The 18,131-nt window shown below is 56.7% G+C and overlaps 1 protein-coding gene across 4 annotated transcripts in view; it reads right to left on the bottom strand.

Annotated features, from left to right (window-relative positions):
• Greb1 (growth regulating estrogen receptor binding 1) overlaps window positions 1–18,131 on the bottom strand; it is a 61,897-nt gene that overhangs the window by 31,192 nt on the left and 12,574 nt on the right. For 2 of the 4 annotated variants that reach the window (XM_026406081.2, XM_026406151.2), the window contains exons 5-15: window positions 16,825–16,968; window positions 14,930–15,058; window positions 11,664–11,777; window positions 11,130–11,273; window positions 8,795–8,980; window positions 6,266–6,616; window positions 5,031–5,159; window positions 4,260–4,388; window positions 3,460–3,657; window positions 2,709–2,889; window positions 1,170–1,365 (exon numbers count right to left, since the gene is read on the bottom strand). In XM_026406081.2, coding sequence (XP_026261866.2) covers window positions 1,170–1,365; window positions 2,709–2,889; window positions 3,460–3,657; window positions 4,260–4,388; window positions 5,031–5,159; window positions 6,266–6,616; window positions 8,795–8,980; window positions 11,130–11,273; window positions 11,664–11,777; window positions 14,930–15,058; window positions 16,825–16,968 — 1,901 coding nt within the window. The remainder of the gene's footprint in view (window positions 1–1,169; window positions 1,366–2,708; window positions 2,890–3,459; window positions 3,658–4,259; window positions 4,389–5,030; window positions 5,160–6,265; window positions 6,617–8,794; window positions 8,981–11,129; window positions 11,274–11,663; window positions 11,778–14,929; window positions 15,059–16,824; window positions 16,969–18,131) is intronic. The other 2 variants (XM_077791962.1, XM_026406229.2) reach the window with 2 other exon arrangements.

Here is an 18,131-nt window from a genome sequence, read left to right as displayed (position 1 = left end):
GTACACCCCCATCGACCGCGTCTCCCATTCCTTTGGCCCCATAATTTTCCGCAGGGAGAAAACTCAATCTTTCTTTTTCTTTTTTTAAACATGTAAATTTCTTTGTGAAAATTTTTGTCCACAATTTTAATTTGGTTTTAGGAACAGATGAATCAACTCTTTTGTATTCTTTTGCCATTAAAATCAGGAGGGGGGAAAAACACATTTCTCTAGCCAATCTTACTTTGACATAAAATTCCTCCCAAACCAACATCAGAACTTCTCAAACTTCAGAGCGGAACACAGCTGAGAAGGCTGTTTGAAACACGAAGGTGTGAGTTCTATCCTCAAATAGGGTGGCTCAGGGCCAGGGCCAGGGGTCCAGCAGCTGGGTCATAGCATGGGTCCACCACGGTCTCAGGCAAGTGGCGAACCCCTGCCTCATCCTCCCCGAGGGTCCATCAGAAACCTTCTCAGCACCTGCACTGGCATGTGCTCAAAGGCAGAAGCAGGTAGGGTCCATGGCAAGGGCCATGTCAACAGTGGCTGTGACCTCACTGGGGGGGAGCCCACAGGTCTGAAGGTGAGCATCAGCATCTAAGTGCTCTGATGAGTGAAGAACCCTGAAGAAATCCAGAATTCTAGGATGGCGTAGTCCTTGTGTAAATAGCTAGAATCCAACCACCCAGAATCCTCAAACTACCAGAACTGGTTTGGTCTTCCACTCTGATGAGAAATGGCAGGTGATAAGCAAAGGTTGGAGGGTGTGTGCTCAGTGTGAGGAAGGAGATTTGGAGCGTGGCTGCCTAGGAACTGGAGATAGGAAAAACAGGAACATCTCCAAGGCTGCAAGCTAGGCACAGAGGTGCTCTGCATGGAGCCCAAATCCCCAGAGCCCCCAAGCCTTGATTTCCAACATCTTTATCCCATGCCATGAAAGCAAGTGTTCAAAAGGCTGCTCACAGCGATGAGGGGACAAAGTGCCAAGCACTGTACTATGTCACTAAGATGGGCGCCAAGTGACAGACTTGAGGAAGTTTTCCAAAAAATACCGAGAAGGCTTTAAAACTAACCCTTGGTTGAGGATCCACAGAGCTGGAGCCCACTCATCCCTCCAATGACACCAGTCCAGACTTTGGCTACACTCGACCTCTCCACCCTCAAGCCTCCCGAGGTCCAGCAGCACTCACGTTACTGTAGGAGACGGGCCAGTGGATCTCGTTGTAGGGGCTGATGAGGGTGTGTTGTGTCTGCAGCGCGTAAGGGAAAGAGGTCACATGAAGGGTCACGATGTTGGGGGCCTCCTTCACCTCCCTGCAGTTGAGTAGTCGGTCCACCAGTCCCACAGGCGGGTCACTTTGAGAATAGAGGTTATGAACAGCACTACTGAGGGGGGGAAGGAGAAAGACAGCATTACGCCTGCAGCTTTGCAAGTCTATCAGGACAAAGCAGTTACACATTTACAACCAGCCCCTAACTGTGCCTGAAGCTGAAGCTTATGGCTCTGCCCACGACCAGAAAAAGAAAACATGCTTGGACTTCAGACACCGGTCAGGAACTCCCTACCACTCCTTCCTGGAGGAAAGCTGGATGGGTGGGGTGACTGTAGAGGATTCTCACAGGATACATAATGCGTCTACCTTGGAACAGCGACTCGCACCCAGGAGTGCCCACTGTCCACCTTTGGCCCAACTTGGCTGTGTACCACCTCCTTCAGGAGGCGATGGCGATGCAGGTGAGGAAGGGGCTCAGGGGCCAGATGAGCCTTCTAAAGTCCTACTGAGTGTCAATGATCCAAGGAGGGGAGAAAACGGCCAATGTAGAGCACTACGGGGACAGGAATGGGGAGCTTTGGGGCCAGGGCTCTGAGAGACAGGCCCAGCTTGGCTTTGCAGCGAGGAATGGCCTCAGGGTCCTCCTCTGTAAATCCAGGGGAGACAGAAAGATCAGCGCTTCACTTTTTGGGTGGCAGGAAGCCACTCTTGAGAAATCTCCCCCCAAATGAAGATTTACAGATAGCTTTTTCTATCATTTCAGAATAATCAGATTCACCAAACCCACATCCGCTGATGGATTATAAACCTTTGACCTATGTGATCCTCCATGCCCTGGCCAACCTAGCTCTGTGACCCTCACCCACCTCAGCATAATACCTACCTGCATAACCCCAAGGCCAAGGCCCCGGAAATGACCTTTCCCAGTGAACAACCAGCAGACCCTGCCACTTCTGGCTGACCTACCTGAAATTCATCTGGGTTGACATTCATTCTAATTGAGTAAAATTGCCCTCAGGAAGGCCGGGCACCAGCCATGATCCATGGTCCTGGAGTTGCAGGGCCTCCAAAGCAGAGGGGTGGGGCTGGGGCTTCTCCTGTGAGGACCCCTTCCCCAACATGCACCAGTGTGGCTGCCTGTTGCCAGTGGGTCATGGAGAAAATGTGACAGGCTGCCATTCAGGGGCCCTGACTGCCAGCCAGCTCTGCCACTAACCCCTGCCCCAGCCCCGACCCTGAGCCGACGTTTCCCTTTCCAGCCCTCAGCTCCCACAGTGATAAACTTCAGAGGCTGTGTTAGGTGATCCCCGAGACAACACCTGGCTCTAAGACTCTAGAAAGCACCGTGGCACCTGCCACAATACCAAGCCCCAGCAGACCGCTTCTCTCGGCCCCAAGTGTCATCCATATTTGGAAGGAAGAACGTGTCAACTGCCAATGACCATTGGGTCTGACCTCACAAGATCCCAGTGGGCGTGATCGTGGATTAGCACAAAGAGCGTATGCGGGTTCTGGAAGGAGTTTTGCAGAAAGGCCTTAAATCTCGTCTGCGCCTCTGCATCTAGCTTCAGAACGTACTGCTCCACCCGCTGCTTGGTCATGGGCTCCTTTTCCAGGCCAAGCTCCAGTAAAACACCTGCAACACAGCGAACACGTCAGCAGCTCCAACACTGCCGGCTCGTTCCTGCAGATAACAGATGACCATCTCCTACACAGCAGGCCCCAGCTGCAGGGGTGTGGACTGCAGGACAGCTGAGCAGAGGGCCCTCCTGAAACTGCTCTGCATGGGCGAGGGAGGGGGCCTGGCTGTGTGCATGGCAGCCACCCAGGGCACAGCCAGGCGGGCTCCATGAAACCAGGTGAGACCAAAGAGGAGGCAGAAGTGCCTCATCCAGCAAAGCCACTTCTCAGTCGGAATGCACAGATGTTACCTCATGCCACTAAGAGTGACTGCATGGAGTTGAGACATCGGGGAAAATGTTAAGTCATTGGCTCAAGGGACACAGAGAAGGTTCAGGTCCTGGTTCTACCTTGAAGAGATTCTAAACTCTTGGGCAGGTCACATTGCTGAGCATTGATGTGTACAACTGGGGCAATAATAGTTGCTCATCTTTTTAATAGCAAAGGACGCTGTTCACACCCAAATGTGGGTTTATGGAGAGAAGAGCTCCTCCACCAGGCCTCACGTCCCCCAAAGGCCCCATACCTGAATGCCAGACGTGGAACAGGGTCTGCTGGTAGGTCACTTCCGAGGGCGGAATGCAAATTAGAAAGTCCACCTTCTCGAAGGAGCCCAAGTCCAGGTTCTGGGTGCTGGAGTCCGCAATCGAGCACACGTGGGAGAGGAGCTTCTGGGCCACTGCCAGCTGGAAGGGCCGGACACCACGCGGCTCCAGATGGCAACCTGCAGCCAGAGCCCCAGGCGCCAGGTGAGCCCAGAGCAGACGGCTACTGCCGGCCCTTGGCTATGGAGACAAGGAGTGAGCCAAGCCCCGCCCAGGGGGAAGGGGAAATCACATCTGCCCAGTGCCACTCTCAGCTGTGCGCCAGGGAATCACCAACGCATCTCTCTTCCTTAACAATGCCAGGATGAGCCAAAGCCCAGGAAACAAAGAAGTGACGACTCTGCTGGAGGAGGGGACGAGGGCAGCACCCGGGAGGTGACAGTGAAGCTGGACTTTGGAAGAAGTCTGCAAGCTCCCCAGGAAGGAAGGAAACCTCACAGCTCCTCAGAACTCCATGTAGATTAAAAATCCCAACAACGCATGGATGAGGTTGCAGGAGGAAAGAAGGTGTTGTCTTTAAAGACCAAAGTTCAAATCAGGCACTGGTCAACTCTGACTCTAAGGAGATGCCCCACCTGGATGTCACCTCCTCAAAGCTCCCAGAGCCCTGTGAGTGCAGCTTCACCAGGGCAGACCCAACCCCAGCTTCCTCCAACACCACTACACATACCTGTGCCTCCCCATCACTCACTGTGTCACCTGTCCCCTCCCCATCACTCACTTGTGCACACAGGTGTCCCACTGACGTCCAGGGCTGCTGCTTGAGTGACAGAGGAGGCAGGGAGCGGGGAAGAAACATGGCCTTGATTTTCCTGATGGAATTTGTCCAGTAGAATGTCCATGTCCCCCTCTGTCCGAGACAGAACAAACAGAAGTGGGCCTCCCCTCTCATGGATCTCAGGAAGCACCCCTGGACCAGCTGCCGCGTGCCTGGTGCCTTCCTGAGGCCCAGGTAATGGGAACAGAGACATGGCTGTCCAATCAAGGAGTCCACAGCCCAGTGAGGACACAGGTATGTCCACCACGTCCACTGTGCCATGACAAGGCAGGTGCAGGCAGAGTGAGAGGGAGCCCTAAAGGTAGAGAGGCAGGGTCCCCAGGCCCTCCTGAAGAGGGGAGGGTGTGAAGCTCCCTAGGGGGACAGGGGAACCAGGCGGGGGGTGGGGGGGCAGGTGCTGGCAGCACCAGACACACAGGAAGAGCTCTCCAGGGAGAGGCCTCGGGCAGTTTGGGACTTGGAGTGGCCCAGTTGGGGGGAAGGAGCACTAAGACAGTAAGCACGTTCCCAGCCCCTGGAGAACCCTGCAGCCCCAGCAGGAAGAGAGAGCCAGAAACCATGGCCCCAGCGGGAAAAGGAAAGGAAGGTGAGCACCAGTGCACAGACGGGGGCCATAGCGCACCGTGCTCAGCCTCGGGAGGCCACAGGTTCGACGCGGGCACACACTACCCCCACACACACACACACATTTACTGCACCAGCCTCTCAACCTACCTGGGCAGAGGGTGCTAAAAAAGGCCCCCAAGGAGTCCACCTTCCCCGTCACCAGCTCGTAGTGGACTTCCCTCTGGTACTCCGCTGGGCTGAGGAGGCTCTCAGAAAGAATCCGGGCTTGGTATTTTCCTGGAAAACAAACCACAGCTTCTACTGCCTCTGTTTGGAACCTTTAAGGAGAGGGTCCTGCCTTGGTGTCTCTCCCCCACCCCAAGTCCAGCACCACACCTGGCAAAAAGCAGGTGCTCCTGTAGGTTAAATGAATGGATGGCATACACCACCCTGTCCCAGGGTACCGGGATAATAAGAGGGACCCAAAAGGCTGAGGTCACTTAGAGAAAACCCTTGGATGCCACCATCTCCTTCATCCAGCTGCATCACCTTGGACTGGTCACCTACCCTTCTAGACCCATAGACCTCATCTGTACCAGGTGACTGACAGCAGCCTCAGTCTCACAGGCTTGCCGCCAGGTGACACAAGAAAAGGGTGGTGGACACACACAGAGGCTCCAGGTTCATTACTGAATGGCTGCTTAAATCCAGGTGAAGAATTAGTAAAAAATGAGTTTAGGATCAAAGAATGTTAACGGCAACTGAGACACTACATAGGAACAACGTGCATTTTTTAGGCAGATAGAGATACAAAAATTCGGGTTGAAAATACTCAACATCCAGGAACCTAGGAACCAAAGGTTCCTGAATTTGGTGTCAGGTTCCCAACCAGGACCTTACTCCAGGAGGGCACTTGGATCCCCAGCCCCTGGAGTGACAACTGTGCACAGCAGGTTTTCAGAGAGTATTTTTATACTTAGTTAGCAAGTTGGCTCATTAACCCCCAGAAATACTCAAAATACATTGTTCTTATCCCCATTTGATGAAGACATTAAGGACCAGAATCTTGGTGTGAGTGGTCAGCCAGAGTGCTGGGCACTTAGTGGAACCAGATTTGCAACCAGATCTATTTGGACCCCAAAGTTGGCCCTAATCTCTCCAGGGAAGAAACAGGACCTGCTAACCACCCGCTAGAGCAGGAATGGAATTTTATCGAAGCCCATCTTCTGGGCCTTGAGCCGGGGCACCAGACTGCCTTCCAAAATGATACCTGGCAGACTTCAGGTATCACCGGCTCTTGCAAACCCAGGGTCCCCAAGGCAAAAGGGAAGGACCCACCAAGGACAGGGCCTGGGAAATCAAGGTGGCTGGTTTTCCCACCAGCCAAGAGGTGGCCAGCTCACCAGTGACAGCAATACAGGAGTCAATGGCCGCGTTCCGGCAGGCACAGATGATGACCACGTAGTTGGTCTTGGCAAGTTTGCCCTCAATGAGCAGGCGGAACATCTCGGAGAGGCCCTCGGCCAGGGAGTAGGCACACTCAATGACGTGCACGCTGTCGTTGCAGGAGCTGGCGGCCAGGCCAGCCAACCAGGGCAGCTGCGCAGAGGTCACTGGTGTTGTGGTGCTTGGCGCAGGTGGGTAGGGCTGGGACGGCACCTGCTGGTACTGCCGGATCTCAGTCAGGTGCGACTCACGCCAGGAGCGGAGGAAGATCTGCTCCAAGTCCTCCATTAAAGGCACCTGGTCTGCCGCTGAGGAAGGAGGTGGAGGACATCAGTGGGTGTGCGAGGTGTAGGGCACAGTCAGCCTGACACCAGTGTGGGACATCTTAGAATAACACAACCGAGGCTGTCACTGTGGATAGTGGCTACAACAGCTGAGAACACAGGAGGGTGTGAAGCCTGCCTCCTGCCTAGAACCACACCTGTGCTCCCCCTGGCCTACGGCCCTCACTGTCCTCCTCCTCTCACGACCCTCACCTGTGCTCCCTCCTACCATGGCCCTCACCTATGCTACCCCCCACCTATGACCCTCACCTGTCCTCCTCCTCCCATAGCCCTCACCTGTGCTCTCCCTGGCCCATGGCCCTCACTGTCCTCCTCCTCCCATGACCCTCACCTGTCCTCCTCCTCCCATAGCCCTCACCTGTGCTCCTCCTCTCATGACCGACCCTCACCTGTCCTTCTCCTCCACAGCCTGCACCTGTCCTCCTCCTCCCATGACCCTCACCTGTGCTCCTCCTCTCATGATCCTCACCTGTCCTCCTCCTCCACAGCCTGCACCTGTGCTCCCTCCTCCCATGACCCTCACCTGTGCTCCTCCTCCCATGACCCTCATCTGTGCTCCTCCTCCCATGTCCCTCACCTGTCCTCCTCCTCCCATGACCCTCACCTGTGCTCCTCCTCCCATGGCCCTCACCTGTGCTCCTCCTCCCATGGCCCTCACCTGTGCTCCTCCTCCCATGACCCTCACCTGTGCTCCTCCTCCCATGACCCTCACCTGTCCTCCTCCTCTCACGACCCTCACCTGTGCTCCCTCCTACCATGGCCCTCACCTATGCTCTCCCCCACCTATGACCCTCACCTGTCCTCCTCCTCCCATAGCCCTCACCTGTGCTCTCCCTGGCCCATGGCCCTCACTGTCCTCCTCCTCCCATGACCCTCACCTGTCCTCCTCCTCCCATAGCCCTCACCTGTGCTCTCCCTGGCCCATGGCCCTCACTGTCCTCCTCCTCCCATGACCCTCAGCTGTGCTCCTCCTCCCATGACCCTCACCTGCACTCCTCCTCCCATGACCCTCACCTGTCCTCCTCCTCCACAGCCTGCACCTGTCCTCCTCCTCCCATGACCCTCACCTGTGCTCCTCCTCTCATGATCCTCACCTGTCCTCCTCCTCCACAGCCTGCACCTGTCCTCCTCCTCCCATGACCCTCACCTGTGCTCCTCCTCTCTTGATCCTCACCTGTCCTCCTCCTCCACAGCCTGCACCTGTGCTCCTCCTCCCATGACCCTCACCTGTCCTCCTCCTCCCATGGCCCTCACCTGTGCTCCTCCTCCCATGGCCCTCACCTGTGCTCCTCCTCCCATGACCCTCACCTGTGCTCCTCCTCCCATGGCCCTCACCTGTGCTCCTCCTCCCATGGCCCTCACCTGTGCTCCTCCTCCCATGACCCTCACCTGTGCTCCTCCTCCCATGACCCTCACCTGTGCTTCTCCTCCTCCTGTGACCCTCACCTGTGCTCCTCCTCCCATAGCCCTCACCTGTGCTCCTCCTCTCATGATCCTTACCTGTCCTCCTCCTCCACAGCCTGCACCTGTGCTCCCTCCTCCCATGACCTTCACCTGTCCTCCTCCTCCCATGACCCTCACCTGTGCTCCTCCTCTCATGATCCTCACCTGTCCTCCTCCTCCCATGACCCTCACCTGTGCTCCTCCTCCCATAGCCCTCACCTGTGCTCCCACTGGCCTATGGTCCTCACCTGTCCTCCTCCTCCATGGCTCGCACCTGTGCTCCCACTGGCCTATGGTCCTCACCTGTCCTCCTCCTCTCATGGCCCTGACCTGTGCTCCCCCTAGCCCATGGCTCTCCCCTGTCCTCCTCCTACCACAGCCCCCACCTGTGCTCCCTCCACCACTCTTCACGGGCGGCTCCTTCTCGGGGTCCAGGTCTACACTCAGGCCCTTCTTGGTGATTCTGAATTGCCCCACGACACACACGCCTGCCTTCCCCGATTCCCACTGCTTCTTTCTCCCTCCCACTAGATGGGAACACCCCTAGGGCCGCGTGTCTTATCTCCTGCTGCCTCTGTGCCTAGAACAGCAGGTGAATGGCTGAGAACGGTCTCTTCCAGCTCTCTCCCGCCCCTCCGGCCGGCAGCTCCTCCCTAGCAGTCACCCCTGAGTGGTGAGTCGATGGCAGAGGGGGCTCACCCAGCTGGACGAGGTAGTAGACGGTGAGCAGAAGCTGCATCTCCTCCGAGATGGGCTGGATGCTGGAGGCTCCGCACTGTTCGTACGCCCTGGAGATGGACTGGGAATTCTGGTAGCAGGTGTACAACAGGGGGCTGACCACCACGTCGCTCAGGTTCCCGCAGAGGTAAGGGAAGTTCCCGTGGCCTAGGAAAGAGACAGCAGCCACCTGGCAACTGGCCTCAAGCGAGCTATGGCTCCACTCACGCGGGGTCACAGAGCGAGGTGGACTAGGGAGCTGCCCCGGGTCTCCCAAGTGCCCCTTTCCATCCTGCTCTGCCCTCCTGGAACCTAGGACGACAGTCATGACCTCTGATGACCAACCACTCGCCTGTTCATTTAGTCCAAGCACAGAGAGGAGCAGCTCCCCCAGAGCCAGCAGCAGTGACCAGGACGTCACTCCTCGGCAGTGACCTTGGGGCACCTCACTTGCTGCCCTGCTGGGTCTCTGGTGGGTGCTGCTTGCCCGTCCTTGCCTTCCTGGCACCCAGGGCCTCTCTGGCCAGCTGAGTTAGGAGAACATGTCACTGTCCCGGGAAACTGACAGCCCTTGACCAAGGCTTCCGCTAACGTCATTCTGATGTCAACTCTCAGGGGCAGAACTGCCCAGCAGGGTCCAAGCTCCTCTTCACCATCACGGTGTCGTGACCCTGTGTGTGCAGCTCACCTCTCTAAGCCTGGGTCTCCCCATCTATAAAGTGGGGTGGAGACATGGGTGCTCGTGGGGTGGCTGACGTAAATGGGAACCAAGCGTAAATGGGTGTGGTCTCTGGCACCCGGAAGTTTCCCCGTCTTGACAGTCATTGAATCCCACCAGGTCCTCGTCACAGGTCTTGTGCCAGGCTCCAGAGTCACACGTCACGTCTCGGAGCAACGCTTGCCAAGCCCCACCAGGTTTCCGTTTCAGAATTTGGGCCTAGTTCTCAGGGGGTGGACCTCCAATGCACAGCTCTGATGAGCCCCTGGGTGGTGCTGGGTCACTGGACAGGGAACACAGGTGGGTCACCATGCTCACCTGGTGGCTTATTAGAGACCAGGTAAAGAGTTACCATAAAAGGATGTGACATCTGTCCCAAAAGAGGCTCAGAAAAGCTGCCGTGGGAGCCCGCTGGGCCTTGAAGCTGCTGGGGTTTGGATAGGAGTCAGGAGTCCAGGAGCAAGCGCTTCCCAGGGAGGGCCGCAGCTTAGACAGAGGCAGTGGAGGGCCGAGCGTAGGAGAGGAAAAAGAGGCCGCACTCCGAGACCCTTAAGTGTCGCGGGGATCCCCTCTCTGGGGCTGCTGGCTCAGGTGGGGGAAGCTCTGCCACACCTCTGAGCCCCCAGCCTCACCTAGCACCGTGTTCTCAGCGCCAACTGCACACACACATCAGCCGAACGCTGGCCAGTGAGCCAGCGGGGCCAGGGGAAGCACCCTAACCACAGGCCCTGCCTCCTGCCCAGTCCTCAGCCCAGATTTGTACCCCACTTCCTCAATTTCATGTCCTTTTTTTGTTCTTGGTTTTTGGGTGGTTTTTTTTGGAGGGGTGGATATTTCTTTGTTTTAGGGGGAAAAAAAAGAAGAAGAGCCTTTTGTTAGTAAACCAAATGTACCCAAGGCCCTGCGTGCGCGCGCACGTGTATGTGTGTGTGTGTGTGTGTGTGTGTGTGTGTGTGTGCGCGCGTGCACACACCCGCGCGCTCAACTACATGCGGCACACTGCCCTTGGGGCACCATCAGCAAGTGAGACCCCCTAAATCCTCACACAGTTTCCCATTTCAAGGTCTCAGACTTCACTGGAAAGGGGTTTCCTTGAGGAAGTCAAAAATCTACTTCCTGTAGCATACGTCAGCCACGGCGTGGAACAGATCAGATCTGTACAGTGGTGCCCAGGGCTGTCCTTGCCCAGTCAGAGTCAGTTGCGTACTAAAAAAAAAAAACCCCAATGGCTCTGGGTGACCACAGGACCAGCCACAGACCAGCGCTCCCTGAAGCAAGGGATACATCTGTCCCTCTCCTGGTCCCTGGTACTCGCACTGTGGGGCCTCCGGGGAGCTGAGCTGGGGAAGGACACATGAACAAGCGACCATAGGGCTGTCGTGAGTGAGACCCGGGGCTTGGGCCCCCTGTGGAAAGCCGACGAGCTCTGAAATCCCTGGCATGTGATCGGGGAGCCTGGGAGCTGGCTGCTTCCTTCTTTCATGGCCCTGTTAGGCTTGTCTCCGGAGGACACGTGTGGAATCAGGTCACACTTTTGCCTGACTCTGGTGGCTTCTTCCAGCCTCCCACCTCCACAGCTGGGTGCGCGGCTGTACTTGCCTTTAAATATCACCGGCTTGGCCTTGCATATCTTCAGCAAGTTGTCAGGGACCGACACTGGTTCTCCAGAGGCCACAACGGGAAAGGAGACTGAGGCTGGTCCCACCAAGCCAGCCTGAGGCACACAGGACACACCTGCACCCTCTAGGAATATGCCAAGAGGGTAAGGAAGATGCATCAGATGAGGTGGCATACCCAACCAGCCCCACGTCGGCCGGCGAACAAAAATGCCCACTGACCCATACCCACATCAGCACCACCCTCCCCCTCCAAATGACCCGGTCCCCTCCTCTTCCACATCCAGTGAGTGGCACAGAAGCCACCTTTCAGACCTCCCTGGAATCAGGGCTGCTCTCCAGGACCCTGGGCCTGGTTAAACAGCTAACATATGAGTAAGAAATCCTTTTGCCGTGCCAACGTGTGTCTCCCTGGAACCTGCTCCCCAAGGCCACACACAGTGGGCACGTACACACCACAGGAGCAACACCACCAGGGGTGCCCAAGAGCTGGGCTTTGGCAAGGCAGGTCACCTACCATACTTAGCTCTGTTCCCGCTACTCTGAGAGTAGCCGCCATCTGTAGCTGATGGAGATTCTGGAGACCACCCTTTGTGGCGTTTTTTGGGGGGCCCGGAGTTTGGCAAGATACCTAGACAATATTCAGAGCATGGATTAGGCTGTCATCAGAAATGAGCCTCAATACAACTGTCTTCTGGTTTGGAGAACATTTATTTAGTATTTTGGTGGAGGAACTTTGGAGAAAGACAATCACAGTTTTAAAATAGATTCTAAGTATCTAGGGAAGTATCTAGGTGAAAGGCAACATCCTTTCATTTTTTATAAATGTTCCACACTAAAGTTGTGCATGTGTTTAAGCTTTATCTCTGACCTCAACTCTTTCATCATTAAAACAGGATAATAAAACCTACTCTGAAAAGCGATTCAATCAGGACTAAAGAGAATATAGGCAATGTACTTTGTATACCTAGAAGATTGGGGCTCAATAAATGGTGGCCACCACCATCCTCATCATCACTGCCATCATTGTTATATAGATTGCAACATATTTTTGAAGAGTTGGATGTTTGTAGACCAGCAATCAACTGCAGCATTCAATGCACCACTGCACTATCACCACTCGAGGGCAGTATTGATCCACCGATGACTAACGCCTACCCAACCCCCACCCCAGGCAGGGAGCCTAGAAAACGAATTTCAGATGGGGAAAAATCCAGGAGGGAAGCTGGACCCACTGCAGCTCATGAGTCATTCCTGCCCACTCCAGGTAGCAGCATATTCATGACTCAAGCTATGTATGTGAAGGATTCAAAATATCCAGATTGGGTTGTCAGAGTTTCTTGAACAATCTGACACAAAATGTCCCCTACATTCAGAGCTCCTGGTCTCAATCAGTCCTAAATACCCATTAAACTCACCTGAGAACTTTGCAAACTCCCTTTCCCCCAGTTCAGGACAGGGAGCCCAGGCATCCTGACTAGGAACTCCCCGCAGAGTCTAACCTGCAGCCAGGGTGGAGATGAGCCACCTGGGAGCCTGATTCTCAGTTTCACCTGAGAAGGAGTCACACTGGCCCTGGTGAGGTTCCTTAGAACTGCCCCTCGCGAGCCTCTCTGTGAGTTACAGCTGTGGAAGTGACGGTGAGAGAGGGCACCTGGGCCGCCTCCCAGGTACTCTGAAGCCCCTGTGATTTGAGAATGACTGCTTCAGGGTCTCTTGGGAGTAACCCCAAAATATTTCTACCTCTTCTTTAGACTGATCAAAACATAATAAAATGAACTGAGTAAAAAGTTAAAAGCAGCGCTGGGGCCGGGGCTCAGCGGTAGAGCGCTTGCCGAGCGTGTGTACGGCACTGGGTTCGATCCCCAGCACCACATTCAAATACTAACTAAATAAAATAAAGGTAATGTGTCCATCCACAACTAAAAATAAAAGTTAAAAACATGAAGTACTTTGCTTACAAAGAGCTTTAAGACCAGTGGGCTCCTTCATCATCCTGCCTAAGGCAGGGCCGCCTCCCCACATCCATCCTGGACACAGTGAAAGGGCTCCCACCCAACCTAGTGGCCAGGTCCTCAGCACTGCACAAGGGGCCTGGACTGAGCCCTGGAGTGGAAGCCCTGAGAACTCCCCCACTTTGGGAAGCTTAACCCTAAATGACTCCAAGCTGACTCTAAGCCCATAAGCCCTTTCAAAACATCACCCGGAGTGACCACTGGTACGGCATGGGCCAACGATGTCTTACACCATCTCTGAAGAAAGGGCCACTATCTGGCCTCTGAGGGAGGCAACTCTTACTGCAAGACGCTCCTTGCGGGACATTCGGCACCCGCCCAGCCCATCTCTGGAAATGGCGAAGGATAATCACTCAGCTCTTAGGAACCTCTGGTCCTGGAGAGCCACTGGCCCACATCCACAGCTGACTGGGGGGAAGGGCAGGGAGAGGACAGAGGAGAGGCAGCAGCAAGCAGGGTGTGGGCAGGAGGGCGGCCATCACGGGAAATGAGGCTCAACAGTCTGGCTGTCGACAGGTTCCAGAAGGGCTTAGGCCCATAGGGATTTGGGGATCTACGTTTCCCACACCCCTCCACGGAGTACGGCCCTGGAAAGTTCCTTCATTCTAGCCAAGAAGGCAACTCTCCCGGCTGGCTTCCCAAAGCCAAGGGCACAGGGTTCCAGGCCCAGGGAGGCCCTGGTCCCCCTGTGTGGGGTGGAGGATGGGCACCCACAGATCTCAGCTACAAGATGGAGCCACCTCCGGGGCCTTGGCCACTCTGAATTCAGCACCTGGAGGAGAACAGCCGCAGGATGAGGGCGGGAGCCAGGCTGGGGCTCCTCCTACGTTTCAGGCTCTGGAACAGATGCCCTGGTCAGGACAGGAGCCCCAGACTCAACTCAGAAAATACATTTGCTCCCTCAGGGAAGGTTAGGACATCCACAGGATCACATCAGGGCTGTCCTCCCTGCCACAGTGGCGATGGACTCCAGCCCAGGCCTGCCTCTCTGGACCTCAGTCTCCTCCTCAGTCCGTGTGGGGCTGGAGGCTTCCTCAGGCCTTTCCACCTGGACGCCTGAGATCCTCACCTCCCCTTAGCTGTGTGCATGAAGGAGGAAGGACAGAGGGGACAGGCTTGTGAGGTGGTGGCTCTGGAGAAGCACTTGGGGAGAGCACGGGCCCATGACCTTCCCCGGGTCTGCTCGGCCCTTGGCTGCCTCCTCTCGCCCACCTCCACCTCAGCCCGCTTCCTCCAGCGCCATCTGCAAAGAAGGCTCCCAACTCGGAGGCAGCTCAGCTGTCACCTCCTCCACCTCTAGGTGGTGGCAGTGACAGCCTCTGTGACACACTGGTGTGGATGGCAGCTGGTACCCCAGGGAGCTGCAGGTGTGTGAGGGGTCACAGCAGCTCCCCCAGCTGACCCTCCTGAGGTCCCCATCCTCTGACTAGCAGGCCACAGAGCTGGGTTTAAATCCAGATCCAGAACCTTTGTCAACACCACTGCCCCCATTTCTCCAAAATTCCACAGCCCTCCATGTGTGGTCCAAGAGAGGGGCCAGTCCCTGTCACCATGAGGGTCTCACTGCTCCTCGGCACACACGACGTCTCCCACGTGTGACTCTCACATAGCTCCAGGGCCCAGCACAGACCCCAGATACAGGAGGCACCGCCAACCTGGCCTGATGCTCCTCCGAGCAACACGGGACTCCGGGAGGCTCAGCAGCCTCAGCTCTGAGTCTCCTTTGTCCCCGCTGTCCTGGACCCCGGGAGCCCTGGACGAGCACTACCTAGGGCCGAGGGCCGCGGCGGGGCTGACAGGCTGCTCTTGGCCAGTTGCTGGTGCTTGGGGGAATCTTTGCCGTTGAAGACAGCTGGGCCCGAGGCTGAGGTCAGCGAGGGGTGGTCGGGGGCTGGTCCTGGAGCAGAGAAAGGAGGGAGAAGGGTCAGTCCCCAGGATGTGCTGTGGGCGACACAAGCAGGAAATGGTTTTCTTCCACTTTTGTAAACTGCCTTGGTACTGGCCAGACCCACCAGGAGGTCAGAATTTTAATTGTTATCCTTCATTCGTTTTTATTTTGCGTGTGGGTGGTGCGGGGGAGGGAGCCCAGGGCCTCGCTCCTGCAGGGGAGCTCCACACCCAGCCGCATCCCTAGCCCTAGAGGTGGGGATTCCTGACGGGCGAGCCTGCCTCGCCGACAGGACAGGAGCACGTGCCCACACGCAGGCACGCTCCTGCTGGTGAGAAGCGGACACCGACTGGGTGAAAGGAGACCCAGGGAACATGAGCGGCCAGTGGCCCCCAGACTCCAGGGCCTCGCCTGACAGCTCCACCTCCTTCCACCTTCCTTTCCTCCCCTGGAGAAAGGCGCTGGGTTTGCAGCCTCCCGGGTCTGATCTGCTGTGGGTCCTGGGCTCCCCATGTCTTGGGACAGTTCTGGGGACCACCATGGGTTCAGGCCTCCTGCGCCTGCCTGACTGTACTGTCGAGTTGTGCAAGTCTCCAGAACGCTCTGGGAGGCTCTGGAGCCAGGAGCAGTGCTGAGTCTTTCCTGTGGGCACAGCTGCCCGTCAGGGGCTAACAGCAGGGTTCTGAAGCCAGGCGGCCTGGGGCTGAACTCAGGCTGTCCCTCACGAGCTGGGAGACCTGGGCCACTGACTCAACCTGCCCTACTTCCAGGTGCTCTCCATGAGCCAGGGTGGTGACAGCAGCAGCCCACGGCACTCCCTGCAGAGGACCTGAGTGAGTGGCTGGGATGCAGGTGGAAGAGAGCCTGGCACGAAGCGGGCACTGGGCATGCCCACTCTCACTGTGACCTCAGTTCTCATAATCACCCTGCAAACTAGACAGGAAGGGTGTCCCCAACATTACAGATGAGGAAACAGAAGACCCAAGGGCTTCAGTGAGCTACTGCAAGTCATTCAGCAGAAGGTGGCAGGCTAGAATGTAGGCCCAGGTGCTCAGGTGCAGAAACAGAAGACTCCTCAGTCCAGGTACAGAGGGGTTGGGCACACGGGCACAGGGAGGCAGCAAGGCCCTCAGCAGCTGCCATGTGGACTAGGCCCAGGGCCTCAGCAGAAGGGCACTTCCCCGCCCAGGAAGACAACCAGTGACCTTCCAGCATCCTGGAGAAGGCGGGTCTCTCTGGATAACAGCCATCCTGTTTGGAAGGTCTGTGGAGGGTGGCCAAGTGCCAAACACAGGAAATAGAAATGGCTGCTGTCAAGTCTCAGCTGCCTCCGCCTGTGAGGTCCTAGGCAAGCGACCATGAGTCTGGGTTTCCCAGTCACTGAGCTGCTCACGGGGCGCTTGCCAGGGTTGGATGAGACGCATGCAGATTGGAGCACAACCAGCACACGGTAAGTGGCAGCCACCTGGGCTCCTCTGCTCCTCCCAGAGAGGCAGCTCCGCCGCGGACTTGGCACCTGTTACGTGCTGAGTCCTGGGCTGCGAATCGGGGGTGCAGAGGGATCTGACCCCACCACCAAGGGATCACATTACACATCAAAGGGCAGAAAATTACAGATTACCAATTCAAAATGACACATGACATGGTGGGGGGGAGGCCACATGGGAGCCCACCCTCCATTTATTTTGCAGATGGTGGACTCCAGAGTGAACAGGCTCGAGGAGACACGTGAGGCCTGGGGTCTTGGCACCTGGGGCACTCCTCCACCGCCTCACCTGCCTGTTGGGCTCCCATCAGGACGCCGGGGTTCGTCCCAGGAACGGACTCACTGGGGAAGGCAGCCAGAGGCCCCGAGCTCTCCAGCGGCGGGAAGAGAGAGCTGGAGCAAGTCCCAGTGGAGCTCTGCCGGCTTCTGAATTCTAGGAACAAGAAGCCCGTGTGAAACCAGCCTGCTCCTTTCCAACATTTAGGAAGCGATTTCCTGGACTGGAAGGTGTCAACCAGGAGAGCGGGATGTGCAGACATCGATAAGAGATGCCACAGCACGAGGCTGGCCTTTGCTTCAGCGCAGAGCTGGGGTGAGAGGGTGTGGCAGAGGACGGTCCTCCACCACGGTCCACGCCAAGGGACGACTCGGACCGTCAGGAGCGGGCGCAACAGCACACAGGTGGGACAGGCAGAGAAGTCAACCGCCCCATCTGATCCCTGCCCAGAGGCCCAAGAGGAACCATTACTCAAAGGTAGAGGAGTGATCAGTTTCCCAGCCGTCCCCTGCTGGAAGGGCTACTCCCAGCCACAAATCTAACGTGTATCACATGGCAGCAAGCAGTCAGAGACGGTGGGCTGGGCTCACAAAGAGGAGATCCGCTTCGTCCACAGGGCCAGGAAACTGCCTGGCACATGGTAGGAGCTCAAGAAATAGTCATCAAATAAACTAAGAAGACGGGACTAGAGAGTGGGGGGGAGGGGCGCCCAGAGACGCCCACTCGAAAAGCCTCTTCCTGCTGCTCGCAGAACCTGCCAGGGAGACTGCAGAAGACCAGAAGCAAGGAACCAGTGAGGGACAAAAGGACAGCTCTCCTGACCATCCCGCCGGAGAGGCCCTCCAGGACACACCTGTCCACCCAGGGCAGGCCTCAGCACACCCAGCCCCTCTGCTCTCCCCCTCAAAGCTGACTGGACACTAGGGGTGCAGGGGAGGCCAAGAGGGCCACAGTGGAGCCCTCTCATGAAGCTTCAGGAAGCTGGGCCATCAGGTCCTGGGGGACCAGCAACAATATCTGGTCTTTGGGGTGTAGGGGGGTGGCACTGATCAAGCCAAGCTGGCTCTCGATCAGGGTTCCCCAGCCTCAGCATCCTTCGGGCTGGTGGCTGTCCTAAGCACCGCAGGAGGTCCAGCAGCACCCTGGTCACTCCCCGCCCGGGAGCCAGGAGCACCTCCAGTCATGATCAGAAATGTCTGCAGGTGCTGCCAAACCTCACCTGGGACCAAAATCACCCCAGTTGAGAACCACTGCCCCAAACACTTGCCACAAAGAGCACAGTACAGAGTGGCCCTTTGTCACTTGTCAATGTCCCATGC

This window comes from Urocitellus parryii, chromosome 12, assembly GCF_045843805.1.
Source record: "Urocitellus parryii isolate mUroPar1 chromosome 12, mUroPar1.hap1, whole genome shotgun sequence".
Taxonomy (NCBI): Eukaryota; Metazoa; Chordata; class Mammalia; order Rodentia; family Sciuridae; genus Urocitellus; species Urocitellus parryii.
Note: the sequence above shows the minus strand (reverse complement) of the source record. Positions and strands in the feature narration are given on the sequence as shown.